Genomic DNA, 18,189 nt, shown 5'->3' on the forward strand with positions numbered 1-18,189 from the left:
ACCGAGGCGAATACGTGTCCTCAGCCCATACCTCAATATGGGCTTGTCAGAAAAGCTTACCTGACACCATACTGCTACAGTCCGAGCACGTCTCTGATGGGACAGCGGAACCTTCTGTCATAAGATCCTGCGTATGGCCTGCTCATTGGACATACCCGCTATCAGAAGATGTTTCCTTGTCCTTTTGTCTCTTCTTACTCCCTGTCGAGTGTCCGGTCGGCAGTCCCCTTGCGTCCGGCCGGTCATATATGCTGGTCCACTTAGGAGATTCCCGGTAGTGTGCTCTGTGGAGACTGTTTGCAGTATTGTTACCTTATGCCTCCGGCCGAGCGGGCCACCCGCTCGGCCGTACGACCCTGTTCAACATGAGCGTCGGAACCCTGACTCCCCGTCGGGTGCCTTTGCTTCCGTTTAGAACCTGGTCGGCCGGTCGGTCCACCCTTGTCCGATCGGCCATTTGACCTTTTGACTTCCAAGTGGCGTTGACTTCCCGGAACGAGGATCCCCTGTTCTTACCGCCGAATCAGTTTTTGTGGGTGTAACTTGTGGACAACACAAATCCCTTAAAATGTGAATGAAAAAAAAATGAGACCGACTTAATAATTTATTGGAAAATTCTTCATGGTTCTTATATCTCAATTTTTGTGGTGTTTGCAATTGTATAGAATCACTTGGTGAAGGAAAGAGGTATGTCAAATTAAAAAAAAACAGTGACACTTAATAAAAAGAAGATATAAAATTGTAGAGGCTCTCGGCTTGAGCAAGTGTGTGAATTTGAGCTCGAGCTTGACTCGAAACATTGAATTAAAATTTGAAAAAAAATTATAAGCTGGGATTCAAACCTTCAACTATTGGCAAATCTAATAAAATCAACACCTTCTCAATTTATTATTTAATTTTAAAATAACAATTATTTTAAATATTAGAATATTAAATTTATCAGGCTTGACGAGCCATCGAGTCAGTATTAAATGTGCTTGAGATCGGTTCCAATATTAAATGAGCCGGCTCAAGCTGACTCGACGGTCAACTGCAAGTTAGAGTTGAGCTTTGACTGAGCCACTCGCAAGTAGCTTGCGAGCGGCTTGACTCATTTGTGTCCCTACGTCAAGCTCCTATAAATTTTGATAAAGTCTGGACATGTTAACATAGCTATTTATTTGATATGATTTTGATTGAGATATCCTAGATGTTAATATAGTTATTTAAGATATTTATTTGACATGTTAAGGATATTTATTTGACCTATGCAAGTTGACATGTTAAGCCATGTGAATTGTCCTTCGGGATATTTATCCTTAGGGATATTTATAGGCCTCAAATAAGTCATGTGAATTTGTATATTCTAAGAATATTCTGTGTCTAACTCTTGGTGGAGTTGTTTTATTTTCAACAACATTCTTACAAGATCTTCATGAACAATGTAATTAATAGGAAGTTATTATTACCTTCTTCAATAAACATGTGGCGATGAATGTTAAATTTATGCAATGTGATTTATATAATATAGGTTGATTTGGAAAGGATTACTAAGGACACATGGTTATGTACTTATGTTGAGATTGACCTTACTGCTTTATGCATTGATGTTATTCTCTGGTGTATACGTGAAAGTTGCTTTTTAAATGATGAATTTTTTATCTTAATGTAATCAAACAATTGTATGAAATTTTTTGTATGTCTCAAACAAATAGATCTATTAATAGATAATATTTATAATTCTATCTAGAATGTTTTGTGCTCATTGTCAGTAATGTTTGACACATAAAATTTCTATGATATTTTTTTGTTGATAATTTTCTCTAGAGTTTTCTTTTGTGACTATTCAATTATACTCAATTATATGATTGAGTCAAATGCATGCTTGATTTTATCTAAACCGAATGCGGATATTTGTTGGTCTTCAGGGTTTATTAAATGCATAGAAATATTCATGTGGCTGTGGCTGATTTAATTATTTTTTATATAATTAATGAGTTGTTCAGACTTTATAGACTTGCGGCAAGTGAATCTTGCCTTACATGTTTCTTTTTGTTTGCTTATCCTAACTCATGAATTGTTTCTGAATTATTATTATATATTGTGATATCTGCTGCTGTTGTTGAGACGGAAAAAAAATTAATGATAAAAAAATTGAAAAAATCAAAGGAGAAAGATGAAATTTGGAATAGTATTTTAATTCTTTTTAATAGCTTCTTGGTGTTGAAAAAATCAGCCAAATTTATTAATTTGATTGAAAATTGAATTAATCAATTTTTTCTTTTCATTTTTTCAATTTTTATAAAAAAATAGATCAATTCGGTTTATTAAAAAAAATTATATTTATTTAATTTTCGATTTATCCATAGATCCAACTTAATTAAATACTTATTCTGTAATTATTTTATATTTACTTATCCTTACTTATAAGTTCCTAAAAACATACACCAAATAAATCACGATTCTAGGCAGGGTATTAAGTATTAGAGACAGTTCAACATGTAACTATGCTTCTTAACAATAATCAGCTTTGATCCATACAGATAGAGGTGTGATCGAGTCGAGCTGAGCCGAACTCTTAAATATTTGAACTTGACTCATTTATAATCGAACCGAGCTCGTGCTTTATTTAACGAATATATTTATGACTCACGAGCTTATTCAAACTTTTATCGAGCCTAAACGAGCTTAATAAATATAAATAAATTTAAATATTCAATAAAACTGAATTATATATTTAGAGAAAATTATAATATTATTATTAAAATTTATAATTTTATTCTAATAAATAAATTTAATATATTTATCTATATTTTTCATAGTAGAATGTAAAATCTATAAATTTAATATCAAAATTATTATTTTTTTTATTTAAAAATTACTTAATGAATTTAAGGAACGTATTCACAAACTAACGAGTCAAATATTACGAAACTTGAGCTTGATTTATTTATCTTAACGAACCTCATTAAATAAACTCAAACAAATTTTTATCGAATCAAATTTAACGACTTAAATTCATTTACACCCCTAAACACAGATCAACATTTTTCCAAAAACCGCTGTTTTGAATCCGTCCACCCTATTGAAATTCGTTCACTGACTTTTCCTTCTGGACCTGTTCTGCTCACGCCCTCTCCTATTTAACGCCATAAGAGCGTTCAGAAATTCACAATTCGTTCCCTTCCTCGATTCTTTCGACAATTCGTTCTAATACTCTCTCCTGGCTCTTCGGCTCTGTTTCAATTCAGATCTGAGATGGGCTGTAGCATCAGCAGTAGGTCTTACACGCCACCGATCCTCGCAGGCGGTGCCGTGGTTGGAAATGTAACCGGTTCTCCGGCCGCAAGTTCCTTCGTAAGCTCCTACGAGGCGGCGTGCATGCTCGACCCGGAGCTCCAGAGCTTCGACGCCACGCTGCGGCAGCGTACGAGTCGTGTCCTATCCACCCTCGCCATGGACGGCGAGGTCCCTTCCCTGTCACTCGATAACCTGCGAGCCGCCACCGCCAACCTCCTGGAGATGAACCAGGAGGCGCACCTATTCATCCTGAAGAACAAGAAGGACATCCTGAAGAACGCCGACCTCTTGGACTTCGTCAAGGACTACCTCGACAATTGCCTGCTGACCATACACTTCTGCGACACCCTCAAGAACTGCCTCGGTAAAGCTTCCGAAAGCCAATCGATCATCCGCTTCGCCCTCCAGCGCTTCACGGAAGATGATGCGCAAGAAGCAGATCAAGGTGGCAAGCAGAAATACGCGAGGACTTTGGACGAATTGCGTCGATTTAAGTCGGCAGGCAATCCGATCACCAAAGAGTTCTCCTATCCATTCTTCCGAACACTTCGCAAGCAGCAAGTAACGATGCTGGAGAAGCTCCGCTCGAGAAGGGAGAAGCTCAATAAGAAGTTGAAGACCTTGACAACGTGGAGGAGAGTATGCAACATCCTATTCGCGTCAGTCTTCGCAGCTGCAATAATTTGCTCGATTGTACTTGCGGTGGCCGCCCCGCCGACGGCGGCCGCGGCTGTAGGGGCGGCCGCCGCCATGCCGATCCCGATGGGCAACTGGATCGACTCCCTGCTAAAAGAATACCAGAAATCCTTGGAAGGGGATGAAGAGATTGTGAATTCCATAGAGTGCGGCAGCGTTGCGATGGACATGGACGGCATTCCGTCGCAGGTGGGGAGGTTGGAGATGCATATCAAATCTATGTTGGAGTATGCCGATTTCGCGCTTAGAGACGAGGAAGCCGTGAGATTCGAGATGGAGGAGATCAGGGAAAAGTCGAAGGAGTTTACGGAGGGATTGCGAGAATTGGCGAAGCAAGCAGAAAGATGCAGCAGGAATATTCAAAAGGCCCAGACGGGTCTTCTGCTGCTGATAAATCGGCATCCAGGACGCGCGTCAACGACATCAAAATCCGACCGGAGGTCCAAACGGCAAATCTATCGGTCCAGTAGTTCAATAAGTTGAACCGGTTTGACGGCTCAATTGGATCTTTGTTTTAGTACTGTAATTTTTTTTAATTAAAAAGAAGAAAAACGGAATTCCAACGCTTCCCGCGCATATGAGGAACCAGGGGCCTTTGATCCGACAAATGGACGGGCTCGATTGTTTTACTTTGGCGGGAAAACGGCCGTGGCAAGGAATCGTCCCCGCCCCCACAAACGCGTCCGTGGCCGCGCGGTGCGGAACAAAATGCCTTAAATTGTGGCGAAAGGAGAAGTTAACAGAGTTAAATGCATCGCGGGCCCTCCTCCGTTAACGGGGGCGATTGATCGTCGGTTATTGTTACGACCTTTTCCCGTACCTTCCTTAATTGCCCTCGCGCGTTTAGACAGTTCACCTCGTCGAAAATCCAAACGAGGCTCAATTTGTCTTCTCGGCTCGTGCTTCGTGGCACGCTTCCGTTACCGTCAAGAGTCGCCGCCGTACGCTGGACATCGCGCTCGTGACGTGACCCTTCGAGTGGACACGTGCCGGATTCCCGTTGGCAAGGCTCTGGACGTCGGGATTCAGAACAACGAAAGGATTTCACGATTAGGGAAGAGCAGAGCAGCGAACAATAAGAAAAAGGGCAACAGAGGCAAAGTACTCTGATCTCCTCCTGTTCGATGATTCCCCCCTAATTTTCCTCTTTTTTTTCTGATCAATTTCCCTCCTTCACTGTATAATCTCGTGTGAAATTGTTTGATCCCTTGATTACGTGGACTTTGCGCTATGTTTTGGTGGAAATCTGATTCGATGGAGTGGCTACGGGAGTGAAGAAATGCCGGCGGCCATGGAGGGCAGGATGAGTGGTGGATGCCAGCATAATTTCGGGGAGAGCAGCGAGGAGGAGCTGGCAGTGCTCCCTCGGCACACTAAGGTAATCGTCACCGGCAACAATCGGACCAAATCGGTGCTCGTCGGCCTCCAGGGGGTCGTCAAGAAGGCTGTGGGACTTGGAGGTTGGCACTGGCTGGTAATTGCCTTCGTCTATCTGAATAAAATCCTGATGGAAATGTGAGATCCTTACTGAGTTACCGTGTGGGTATGGTTATGATTTTTTTTTTCGGAGAATTTGATTGTGTTTTCACTAGGAGATAAGGATTGTGTTTTTTCAGTTTGGTGGATAAATTTAAGTAGAGAATGTAGCCGAATTATCCTATTTTAGGTTTAACATGAAATGCTAGTTTCGTTTCTTTGTTGTTCTTTTAATTCAGGAAAATGCTGGTTTTTTGTTCTTATTCTTGGTGAAAAAGTTCTATACTTACCCCATCCCCTGCTAGAAGTCAGGTTTTTACGTTTGTTTTTCTACTTTAAATTTTAGTCTGTTGGTGGAAGCAAAATCCTGACACATGGTACAATTCGTACTGATGCAGGTTAAAATACTCGAATTATTTACCTTTGTGTCTGCCCGTTTGGGCTTACATTAGTGATCCTTTTTCATGATCTAATTATTTAGATGTTGCAAATTTAATTTCTAGTACATAAAATTTGGTATCTTGCATCATACATGCTATTCTTCCATGTTTCATGGTCAGCTACTCAATCACCGGTGACAATGAGGAAAGCATGGCATGACCTGAAGCTTAACTTTTGGTGATCTCTCTTTTAAAAAACATGTAACCATTAGCGGTTTTTTTGTAGGTCAGATTCTCAGATAATGCATGAACAAATTTGACTGAACTAATACGATTTATACTAAAACATCACAATCAAACATTATTTTTGTTGATTGTCTGTTGCATCACATGATTTTTGTTTTTTTGTTTTGACCAACCAACATTGTCAGTGTACTCACAAGCTAGAATTTAAAAATACAAATTACTCTAGCTGTCTAGTACTAATATTTCATCTGGATGACTGCTGCTTGGAGACATTGAAATTTGAAAATGATCATTACTTCTAAGTCCTTGTTCTTGATTAACTTAATAGGTTGCTTTAGCTGATAGTGTCATGATATTTGAACATTAAGATCCAATAGTATGCTCCCATTCCCAACAGTATACTCTTGTAGTAATCATATAAAGAATTACATATGATCAGGCAAATTCTTCAGAAAGAGGAGATTGAGATTCTAAATCAATTGAAACTTAACAAGTATAGAATATTTCAATTGACACCTATAAAAAAGGCTACAAAAGGATGATGATGATGTTTGATGATAACCGCAAGAGTTTAAACCAGAGAAACATCATTTCACCATGTTTGCTTCAGCTCTACTGTACGTTTTCTGTCAGTGAAATTCTTATAATTCCATATTGGTGTTCCTTTCTTTCTTCTGTTTTGGTTCTATGATAATCTTCCGCAACATCAACTCTTCCACAATATAACTTCGTAACTACTTATTCATGTATCCAACATGTATTTAGCTATAATATCTTGAAAATTCAGGTTTTGACAAATGGAATAGAAGTGAAGCTGCAACGTAATGCACTAAGTGTGATTGAAGGCCCAACTGGCAATGAGGAAGATGATGAAGTTGAATGTAACAATGCACTCTGTAATGGCTCAGGTATGGATGTACGTCTATTTCATCCTTTAAAGTACAAATACCTGCCGTAGTCATTTTAGAATTTTGTACTTTTCTCCCTTGTGTTTGACTGTTTTCCAGCAGACACTCCATAGTAAATTGACACCAGAAAAATTTTCAATCTTTCTTATCTTATTTACATTGCTTCTAGTAATAGCTGTTTATTCTACATATAATTGACTTGTTTGATCATTTTAACAGTTATTGCTATCTTTCTTTTTTGCTATTTCATTTTCAGTGAAAATGCTAGTGTTTCCTTAAAAATAAAAGTGGAGTATCATAGTGAGTTGGATGGTGTTTAAATGACCAATAAATTAAATGTCATTTCATGTAATATATTCTTCCTTCATGCTTTCATCATTTGCGCTTGAATATTATTTCTGCTAGAACTATTTTTGTTTTCTTCAGTTTCTGGATCTATACAATTACATAAAACTCAAAGCTCAAGGAGCAGACACCAAAAAGGATCTTGGAGCAGATCTAACTCTTTTGATTCCCAGTCTAAGGGATCTGTTTCCTCCTCCACAATGAGTACAGTAAGATCTATAATTCACATCCCTCAGTTATTGGCTTATGGAATCTAGTCCACTCCATTGTACATGTCCAATGTTAAAGTGGTTATTAGGTCCCTTTGTGTTGCTTTTATTGGTCGTTCATTTCATATACAGAAAACAGCATTCATTAGTGCTTTCTGATTCTGATGGCTAGAGCTCAATATTTTGTTTGTGTAGAAGGTTGACCTGAGCAAATTAGAAACAACAGCATTGCAGAGATATTATCGACACTTCAACCTTGTAAGTTGTACTCTTCTCAACTGTGAAATTAGTACCTGTTTTGTCTTTCCTACACCTCTTTATTGGATAGTCATATTTTCTTGGATGGAACAGATGGATGCTAATCCTAATCCCTCCAAAGAGCAGTTGATTGAAGTTGTTCAAAGGCATTTCGTTTCTCAGGTAATATTCATTTTTATTTGCCCGAGTAAATGCATCCTTTATGCTTAACCAAAGGAACATAACCCTATTGCTGGAACCCAATTGCTCATGATTTGGCCTGAAGCAATTGGATGAAATGCAGGTAATTACGGGGTTCATGCAAGCCGCAAAGAGACTGAAGACCATCTGCAATTAAACGTGGGGGTACCTGCCTAACGTAAGCTAGCAGAATGGTGGTAAATCCTGCGTATCTATCGGAAGTTAGTTACTTCATTGTTAGTTTTGTGCAGATAATCTTCTCTTTAAAAGATCACTAAGTTAAACGCTGTTGATGGACTATTTGGAATAGAAATGCGCAGTGTGTGTCAAAACTGAGCCTGTATATTAGAGCCATAGTATTGATTTCCACAAGTAATGCATTTTTTTTTTTTTGACGATGCATAATGACAGGTCTTCAGTATTGGCCACGACACAAACTGTGGAGCTTTTGGCAACGGAATGCTTATATCACTGGAAGTTCCTATTATTTATTCCATTTGCGAGCATACCATGTAAGCTTTCTGTGAATCTCGAGCCTATATGGAACTAAGTGGGCTAAATTTGTGGGAGTTGGTCGTAAACCTTATAGTTGAGTAACTGGCGTGGGTTTCTCAACCGTCAATTCTTGCAGACCCTCCTAAGCTTCGTGGGATCAATTCGTTGGACTCTGTGGCTCGCTTCTGTAACTGTTGAGAGTTGTCGCCATATGCTGCCCATCGCGCTCGTGACATGACTCGGGGAGTGAACATGTGGTGAATTCCCATTAGTGAGGCCCTGGACGTCAGGAGTCACAGCAGAGCAGCGAACAAACATGGTGTTAGAAAAAGGATCACAGATATAAATTACTCGGATCTCCTCCCATTCAGCGGTTCTCCCTTAATTTTCATTTTTTTCCCCATCAATTTTTTCATTTTATGACAAAAGGCGAGAAAGTAAATCATGGGCGACTATTAATCTTTGTAATAATGACTAACATATAAAGAAGGTATTTATCTTAGTTTTGTCAAGATTTGAACTCCAGATCTCATTATGACAATATTTCATGCGCTAACCACTAGATCCATCCGAGAGAATCTATCAATTTCCCACTTGCACTTTATAATGTTGCTTGAAATTGTTTGATCCTTTGATTCCTTGGACTTTGTGCTATGTTTCGTGGTAAAATTTGGTTCAATGGAGTGGCTACGGGAATGAAAAAATGCTGACGGTCATGGAGAGCAGATGAGTGGGGGTTGCCGAAATCACAGGCGCCTGAATTGATTAGACGTGTCCAGGCGCCTGAAATCTTCCGGGCGCCCGTAAAGTGGACCGAATTCCGGATGCCGTCCCCCAAACCTATTTCGGATTACTGCCGCTTTCCACAATTTAGGATCCTCTCAAAACTCCGAGTTTTCAAGTTTTTCTCATCATTATGCGGCGGTAACCATTCTCAACCCTCACTTTACATTTTTAATTAATTGTTAAATTATTTATTCGTTTTATTATTTGCTTAGTCTAAAGCGAAAAATTACCGAGGCTACTTCATCACAGCTTCCTATTACGGATTCTAGGTTGCCATCTCATACTTTTGTACCCATGCATACTAGGCATTTGAGTAAAAGTTTTTTTATGGATCATTGTCCTGACATCATTGAGATAATTGATTACTATCATTTAAATAATCTAGTTTACTGTGCTCATTATGTCAACTTAGATTGCTGTGCTGAATTTTATAATAATCTAATTAAGGTAAATGATCTCAACTATAAAACTAGAGTTAGAGGTAAGGACATCACTTTCACTCCTAACTTACTTGGAGATCATTTAAAATTCAATCCCTCAACCTCCACCTTTAATTGCTTTCCTCTTCGGTCTCTGACTATGCCAGACCCCTTCTCCCATATAACTTTAGATATCATTTATACTTACTTCTTTGGGGGTGAGCGCACTCCGACTGTCACTACTTTCAACTCTACTCAACTTAGAGCTACTGATTATATTCTGTACCGAGTTCTTGTTGCTTGCCTTTTACCAATTAACACTAGAAATTTAGTTGTCATTAGACCATTTCATTTCTTTTTATTATATGCATTACGTCATAAATTAGATATTAACTTCAGTTTACACATGTTTCAATCTATCCTCTATCACTCTAACATTAGTACTAGTAGTAGAGTATATATGCCTTATTGTCATATCATTACCTCCCTCCTAGCTACATTGGAGGTTGATGTGTCTGTAGGTAACATTAAACCCCTATCAAATTTTGATAAAATAGGGCTTAGACAGTTTTCCCTAGCTAAGATGGAAATCATAGATAGAGTCGTAGTCTGGAAGCATATGGAACAACCTCATGTCCTAGATGAGGAGGAGATGTTAGAAAAAGATACAGATCTGCCACAATTGTCATCACCTTCGGCTTCTCTCACCTTAGAGGATAGAGTTACTATACTAGAGGAGTCCGTCACTAAGAGATTTCAGAGTATGGAGGAGCAGCAATAGATTAGACATATGGAGATGATGGACCTGCTTAGATCCTGGCATATGAACCAACACCCTCCTTCTTATGATTAAAAATTATGTTATATGGATGTTTGGCTGATATTTGACTTGGATATTTATCTTGTTTGATTTAACTTGATGTTAACTTTAGGTACTTATTTTCAATTATGCATGTTCTACTTTGTTTACCCCCATTTTACCTACATTGCTTTGCTTTGTTTAGTTGTTTGTTGGTTTAAATTTTTGCTCAAAGTCTCATTTGGATAGTGTTTAAAAATTCAATATTTATTCTGTTATGCATCAATTATGATTAATAAAGAAATATAATCATTAAAGTTTCTTCCAAAGAAAAAATTCAAAGTTTTCAAATTTAAAAATTATTTTCTTTTGAAAATTTTTTGCCAATGTTTTGCAAAATTTGGTTTTAAATTATTGATTGCTTTCCTAAAAAAAAATCTTAAAAATACTTTTGACAATGTGTTTTGTAAAATGAGCAAACTGTTTAAGAAATTATTTTTTGAAAAGTGTTTAGAAAAAAATGAATAATGTTCATAGATGATATTGGAAAACTATTTACTCTCTGTATATATTAGGTAGCTAAGAAGAGAATAGAGTGTGTTTTATTCAACTTCGAATGGCCAATGGTTAAATGCTTCATGGATACCTTAAGGTTAATTAAATTATCTACCCAACTTTGAATTTCAGTTGTTTCAAACATTTCAAAAAGAGAAAAATTCAACTTCATGTCTCATTTCTTTAAAATGCTTTAAGCGAATCAGCTAAGCTCATTAACTATGCAAAAGACCAATATGAAGTGGACAAAAAAAAATAAAAAGACAATTTTTTCAGGATGCTTCTTTAGAAAGCCCATCAACATAATTATTTACTTTTGGAAGCATAAATCCTTGATAGAACACTGAGTGTTTCAGTGACAGAAATTCAACAGGTTGACCTTGACGGCCAAGGATAAATGCACAATGATCAATGCCTCAAAACTGTATTCTAATGGGCAAACAATGAAAAAAAGAAAAAAAGAATAACAGGTCTTTGTCCAGTTGATTTGCCAAGCCTTACAAATTTATACAAGTCAGAGCATTATGACAAACTTTCCTTCTAGAAACAGCTATCTTTTCGTGTTCAATTACAGTTTAAAGAACAGGAACTGGACCTCCTTAACTCCCAACCGGAAAGGGAGCCCTTAAAGGGAGAAGAAGGTAAGAACAGAGAAGAGGCACGGAACTGCTTCTGGCACATCGATATTGAATATGGGCAACTGTAAGGACTCGTCAACTTCCTCCGCTCACCGTCCTCTATTTGAGAATCTGGATCATGACGAACAACAGTTGTCTTAAGGGGCTCAGGCAGTAGGAAGTTACAGACGAATCCTGTAGAGTAATTACTCAAAGCGGAATCCATGTCTTCAAGATTGATAGCTTTGTATTGTTGTTGAATAAAAAAGCTAGAAAACTAATCCAAGATATACGAGGATAGGCTGCATTACTAGCAGATGAAAAAACGCGAACAAAGATTCAGTGTTTAGATTCGTAAAAGTAAAACAATGAAGAATGTTTCAACGTCAGGTTCAAGCTCTAGCCTCAGATAGCCATGAATAAGTTTCTTAACCGGAGCTATAACAAAAACATAGAAGTGAACCATGTACAATGTTGCGAAAGGAGGCAAGGATACCAGTTCCACTGATTATTTTTCTGGGTCTTTTCCATAATTATATAAATTAGTAATGAAACATCTCTTGCAAGACAAAGGAAATAAAGTACCCACAATGTTTAAACAATATTTTCCACAGGTAATGTTCTGCCATTATTGTCACAGAAACTTTTGTTGATCTAAAAACTTACAAGAACTCTACCATGTTCTCACATTAAAGGAGGAAAAATATAAATATTTAGGCAGATTAAGAGTCTATTAGATAGTTAAAGAAAATTTTCCCATTCATAATTTGACTATAAGCAACTTATATAAAGACTAATGCATTCCCAAAATTATTTCAATGGTGATCCTGTCCGAAAGTCGATGAGATAAATATTGGGGATGTGGTGCTTTCGCTGATCTCCTGTGGATTCCGCTCTGACTTACAATACAAATGGCGTCAGTGCCGAGTTAGGGAAGGGGCCTTCGGCGATGGTCCTCTGATGCTCAAGTCAGTCTCCAACGAAGAAGAAGAAGCAGAAAGCGGAGCAACAAGAAACTGTAGTACAACAGTAAATATCGCATACTTCCGCCGATGTTTTGACCCCCTTTATATAGAGCTCCTATAGCACGCGTGCACACTTCTCAAAGCGGTCACGCTTCCCAAAGTTTTTCCTGAAAAAACTTGATGATGAACAAGTGGACACGCTTCTCAGAGCGAGCCACCGAGAATAAGATCGAGGATAGAGAACAAGTCAAGTTTTGATGATGAATCCACTCCAATTACTGATAGAAAGATTAGAATTCTGCTGTAATAATGAACTCTTAATTTAAATAAATACAATTTAATTCGTTCGAATGGTAAAAATAATGTACTATTTATTTTGGGAATAGAAAGACCAATTTTCTTTGGATATTATTATACTAAGCTAGTTGGTTTCAAACTTTAGATTTGAAAGCAATGCTGATGTCAGTCCCCGGTCATGGGGTGTGACACTTTCTAATCGATTAATGGCGACAAAAAGTTGATAAACAACTAGATTTCGACGTGTTGAAAAAGGAAGATTTTGGCATGAACTGAAACACTGTTCTACTGCTATCATTTCGTGCCAAGCTCTCATCTTCAAATCTTTAAGCAATCAAGAGAAGGAGAATCAATCAAAAACTTGTAATCTTTCTTTTCTTTTTCTCCTTTGTTGCTATATTCTTGTGAGAGTTTTGAAAGTTTATTGTGAAAGATTCATCACCTTTGATGTTGTTCTAATTATAAAGAGAGTTCATAGTGAAATTTGTGATTACTGGTGTGGACTTTTGGAATAGTTATCTCAAGATGATTGAAACTAAGTAAATCAAAAATGTTAATATTGATATGTTCTAAACTTTAAGTATCCGTTGAAAAAAATAATAAAGCAAGCTATTCACCCATTAATTTTACTAGTCCTATCACCCATAACAAAATGAAAAAAAAGAGTAAATTACAATAATTCAGTAGACTTCATTAGGTAGGAGGAATTATATTTTTTAAAATTTATTCTTTAGAGATTCAATTTCTATTTTTATATAATAATTTATCATTGAAGTATTAACTCAATTATGCCCACACAAATATTTAATTTAGTATTCTGAATTAGACATCGAGACATTAACTTGAGGTGCCGTCTTCATTTTGATGAAATCAATGCCTTTGACTAACAATGTATCTTTAATTTTCAATTTTTTTAAAAAAGCGGAGCCACTTTAGTTTTCAAATTTTTTTAAAAACAATCGCTATTTTCACTTTTGTTCGTCGTTGATGAATTGTATCTACAAATCATCCTACCTTTCTCGATCGCGGCGTCTGGCGTCACTATAATTCTCAAAATTTAAAAACAAATGATATTTTCAGTTTTGTTCGTCGTCAACGAATTTTATCCTACAAATCATCCTACCGGCGTCAATGGCGTCACTATCATTTTCAAATTTTTTAAAAACAAACGATATTTTCGGTTTTGTTCGTCGTCAACGAATTTTATCCTACAAATCATCTTACTTTTCTCGATCGTAACGTCAGTGGCGTTACTATAATTTTCAAAAAAATTTAAAAACAAATGATATTTTTCGATTTTGTTCGTCGTTGGCGAATTTTATCCTACAAATCATCCTAACTTTAGGTAAAACGCAATTAATTGGTAACACAACTTGCTCTGTATGTATTATAACAATCTAAATGTAATGGAAGAATATTCATCATTTCCACAACAACATCATTTTAGTGAAAAGTACAGGAGCTATTATTTTATATTTAATTCCATATTCAGTTAACTCAGGGAATAATAATATATACGCAGATATGACTGTAGACCATCTTAATATTTTTATTAAACTACTTTTCAACTTCATTATGATATATAAAGTAAAATTCTCTATACATTCATTATATTTCGAATTAGTTGAATTGTAGACATAATTTTCAATATTAATAAATCTAGCAATAATATTCTACAAGTATGGTGGTATTTAATTCATTATTTTTATAGTAAAATGTAAGCCGCTAATCTCAAAGCACCAGCATATAAAACGGGTAAATCATAGCGTCGTCTTTATATGAAAGAGAAAGCTTATGTTTCGTAAGAATATTATTCTTAGTAATTCCATGCCTGTATAAAAATAATTTATCATTGAACTATCAATTCAATTATGTCTTTAAAAATATTTAATTTAGTGTTCTAAATTAGACACATTAGAAAATCTCCAATCCATAACATCAAATTTAATATAATTTTTATAACAAAATAGTACCATTTCAACACTAAATACTATTACAGTTCAATCCACCCACACCATATCTGATCCTGTCCGAACCAGAAGTCAACAAACGCTGGGCACGTGGCGCTCCAAGGCTCGCTGATGTAGATCTCCAACTAGTGTCGAGATGCTCCGGCTATCCTGCACAGAAGTCGAGCCGGGAAGGGGATTCCCAGCGACGACCCTCCGACGCTCAAGTCAGGTAAATCACGATGAACAAGGTGGCTCCAGAAGTCTCAGAGTACGTACCAGAATCCCCTTGCCGGTGAAACCTGAGGTTCTTTATATAGAGCGGTGTCAAGTTTGGGCACGCGTACCGAAGTGCATAAGTGTCCTCTGTCCTTTCCTAGGTATGCGGCTGTCAGAAAGCTTACCTGACCCATATCGCTACAGTCAGAGCATGCCCTCGATGGGACAGCGGAATCCCGAAGTGCATAAGTGTCCTCTGTCCTTTCCTAGGTATGCGGCTGTCAGAAAGCTTACCTGACCCATATCGCTACAGTCAGAGCATGCCCTCGATGGGACAGCGGAATCCCCTGCCACAAGATCTGGAGCATGGCACACACGTGAAACTTACAGCTTGTCAGAGGAAGAAATCCTCTGGCCTTTTCCCGTGCTCCAATCTTGTAGTCCGGGCGGACAGATACCCAAACATCCGACCGGACATTAGTAGTGGTTTACTTGTGCTTTGTGGAGACTAACAAACAGGGGTGCTTTATGACTGTGGTCGGTCAAAAGGTCAGCTCGGTCCCTGACCTTTTTAACTGAGCGTCGGAACCCCGATTTGACAGGGTTCTTCCCAACTATAAGTGCGAGCCGGCTGGACCCCTTCGGGTATTCGATTCCATCGGCCGGCCAGCAATTCAGTCGGACCGGCCGTCTACAGCCGTCCGTCCGGTCGGACCACACTCTCCTCTGGGCGGGTGACTGTTCCGGTGACTTCCACGGCGTTGACTTGGCAAGAAAAAAGGTGGGGGGCCCGCTCTTACTACCGGATCACTTGCCTCCCCTTCAAGTCTAGTCGAAGGAGGCGAATAGTCCGACTGACTGGACTGTGAGTCTAGCCGAACGGCTCCTTCATGATGGTATTCTCCGCCCGGTCAGCCGTAGAGATGTCCTTGAATGAGTCAGTGATGGCCTTCACCGGATCTCCTCGCGTTCTGCGCCAATCTTCGCCATCAAGGTTGATCATACCTTCATTAAATGCTCCGAACGATTGACTGCCACGTGGAGCGATGCCATCGGAATACGGAGGCGGTAGCGTGATATTTTGATGTGACCGAAGCAATTCGAAATATACGGCTAGATGTATGCTTTGATTCCCGTGACCTGGATCCGACGGTGGAGGCCGCCCGGCCCTCACCCTATAAATTCTTCATTTCCTCCTCACCTTCACACGCCTCCGTCACCTCTACTGTTGCTCTCTGCGCTCTGGAGCTCCGGCGATCTCGCTTCTGCCCTTTGACGCTATCCGGCGCCTTTCTTCGATCCCTCTTCCCCCAGTAAGGTTTTAGATCTTTCCTTTTTCCTTTCCGATATCTAATTCACACTTCTGCTCTAGTTTTTGAAACTCCATTTCCTCGTCTTTGAAACTTCCTTTTTGATTTCTTCTGTCCCGATCATGGCCAGTTCTTCTCATCCCGAAGAACAATCCTTAGGCCCATGGTATACTACCATGCGATCTCGTTTCGAACAACGGGATTTTGATATTTTGGCTGACAATTTCGAAATCCCCGAGGATATCGAAGTTCGCCTAGCTGGTCCTGCCGCTCGGCCTCACAGACCACCGCGCGGCGGTTTCTGTGTCTTTCGCGACCAATTCATCGCCGGTCTGCGGTTCCCCGTACATCCTTTTATAGTAGACGTCTGTAACTATTTTAGCGTGCCGCTCGGAAGTTTAGTACCAAATACCTTTCGTCTGCTCTGCGGCGTTGTCGTTTTGTTTAAGATTCACAACATCCCCCTCCGACCGGAGGTCTTCTTTTACTTCTATTATCCTAAGCAAGCCGAGCCGGGCACCTTTATGTTCCAAGCTCGGCCCGGTCTGGTCTTCTTCAATAAACTACCCACTTCCAATAAACATTGGAAGGACTATTATTTCTACCTCCGCATGCCCAGTCAGCCAAACTTTCCGACCCAGTGGCAAGTCAGTCTACCTCCCCCTCCCGAACTGAAGAAATTCAAGACCCGACCGGATTATCTTCACGCCGCAAATGTACTAGCCGGTCTACGGCTTGACATCAACAAGCTTCTTCACGAGGGAGTGATGTACATTTTTGGGCTGAGTCCTATACGGACCCCACTTCCGACCGGCTTCGGTAAGAACTTTGCTTTGGCACTTGCTTTAATTGCTAACTGATTTCTTTTTCTCTTCCTGCAGCTGACATCGTCATGGACTCGGTGATGGCCGGCGTTCTAAAGAGAAAGGCAGCGGCGCTGGAGGCCGTGGCAGCCAAAGAAATGAAGGCGCTGGGTATTCAGCCGGTCGGTTCTCACGAAGGAGAAAGCGGCACCCAGGCTGAATCGGCCGCTCAGGCCTCTCAACAGCAGGTGGACAGCGGAGCTACCCCCTCCAGGGAACCAACGGCCCCCGAGGAAGGGTCCGTTCGGGAGGAGGATCAGCCACTGCAAAAGAGACGCCGAGTGGAGACCCCGCTACGCTCGGCTACCTCCGCGGTCCAACCCTCTGACCGGGCCGCCTCGACTGCGAAAGGGAAGGCGCCTGTGCCCGAGACCATTTCGTCCGACCGGACGCCTTCTGACTGGGACGAGCTGACTGCTCCGGTCGAGGCCACTCCGGTCGAGGCCACTCCGGTCGACACTCTCCCCCCTGCTCGCCGTTCAGTCCAACGTTCGACCATCCATTCGCGATCTTCTGCGCCAGCTTCTGATCCCGGTCGGGCGATCCCTGGTCATGGCCGCACAGTACGGGCTACTCTTCATCTCCCTACTGAAGAGTTGCTGCCAGAAGCTGACCGGACAACCGTGCCCGAGCACACTATTACTTTGAAAGGGCCCCTCGCCGAGATGTGGGCCGACGCTCGGGCGCGCGTAGCACTGATCCCTCTCCAGAACTTAGCCAACAGCCACATGCAAGCGGCTACGGGGGTAAGTTCTTCGTTGTTTTTTGTTTTTTGTTTTGCCTAAAATATTTCCGCTCGGCTTCTAACAACTGCGCCTTCTCGTTTCAGAGGTGGGTGGAAGAGATAGCAGTTTCCAGCCGTCTGGCTATGGCGGACGAGGAGATAAGGCAACTGCGGGCGGCAGGTGGTCCGAGCGGCTCCCAAGGACCTTCCTACT

General features: G+C 39.9%; 2 protein-coding genes across 10 annotated transcripts; both read left to right on the plus strand.

Annotated features, from left to right (window-relative positions):
* Positions 1-3,237: 3,237 nt before the first annotated feature.
* Positions 3,238-4,458, plus strand: LOC122030418 (UPF0496 protein 1-like). The gene has a single exon (XM_042589622.1). The coding sequence runs from the start codon at positions 3,238-3,240 to the stop codon at positions 4,456-4,458; it is 1,221 nt and encodes a 406-aa protein (XP_042445556.1).
* Positions 4,459-5,005: 547 nt separating this feature from the next.
* On the plus strand, positions 5,006-8,787 carry LOC122030200. Of its 9 annotated transcripts, none has more exons than XR_006125341.1 (8): positions 5,006-5,449; positions 6,865-6,985; positions 7,412-7,539; positions 7,735-7,797; positions 7,891-7,959; positions 8,063-8,296; positions 8,389-8,489; positions 8,609-8,787. XR_006125341.1 is itself a non-coding variant. In XM_042589375.1 (6 exons), the coding sequence occupies exons 1-6, from the start codon at positions 5,255-5,257 to the stop codon at positions 8,132-8,134; spliced, it is 648 nt and encodes a 215-aa protein (XP_042445309.1). In that variant the 5' UTR covers positions 5,006-5,254; the 3' UTR covers positions 8,135-8,349. The 9 variants fall into 9 exon arrangements, 2 of the variants coding, with proteins under 2 accessions (XP_042445309.1, XP_042445310.1); XR_006125342.1 differs by having other exon boundaries at positions 8,063-8,198; XR_006125343.1 differs by having other exon boundaries at positions 8,063-8,174.
* Positions 8,788-18,189: the final 9,402 nt, after the last annotated feature.

The sequence above is a fragment of the Zingiber officinale genome, chromosome 10B, assembly GCF_018446385.1.
Source record: "Zingiber officinale cultivar Zhangliang chromosome 10B, Zo_v1.1, whole genome shotgun sequence".
NCBI classification, from domain to species: Eukaryota; Viridiplantae; Streptophyta; class Magnoliopsida; order Zingiberales; family Zingiberaceae; genus Zingiber; species Zingiber officinale.

What these genes read in the sequence shown, in the direction of transcription:
- LOC122030418 (XM_042589622.1), top strand. Translation starts at nt 3,238, where the DNA reads ATGGGCTGTAGCATCAGCAGTAGGTCTTACACGCCACCGATCCTCGCA.
- LOC122030200 (XM_042589375.1), top strand. Translation starts at nt 5,255, where the DNA reads ATGCCGGCGGCCATGGAGGGCAGGATGAGTGGTGGATGCCAGCATAAT. An exon ending in CCTCCTCCACAATGAGTACA is followed by an intron (nt 7,540 to 7,734) that starts GTAAGATCTATA and finishes TTGTTTGTGTAG; the next exon opens with AAGGTTGACCTGAGCAAATT. An exon ending in ATTATCGACACTTCAACCTT is followed by an intron (nt 7,798 to 7,890) that starts GTAAGTTGTACT and finishes TGGATGGAACAG; the next exon opens with ATGGATGCTAATCCTAATCC.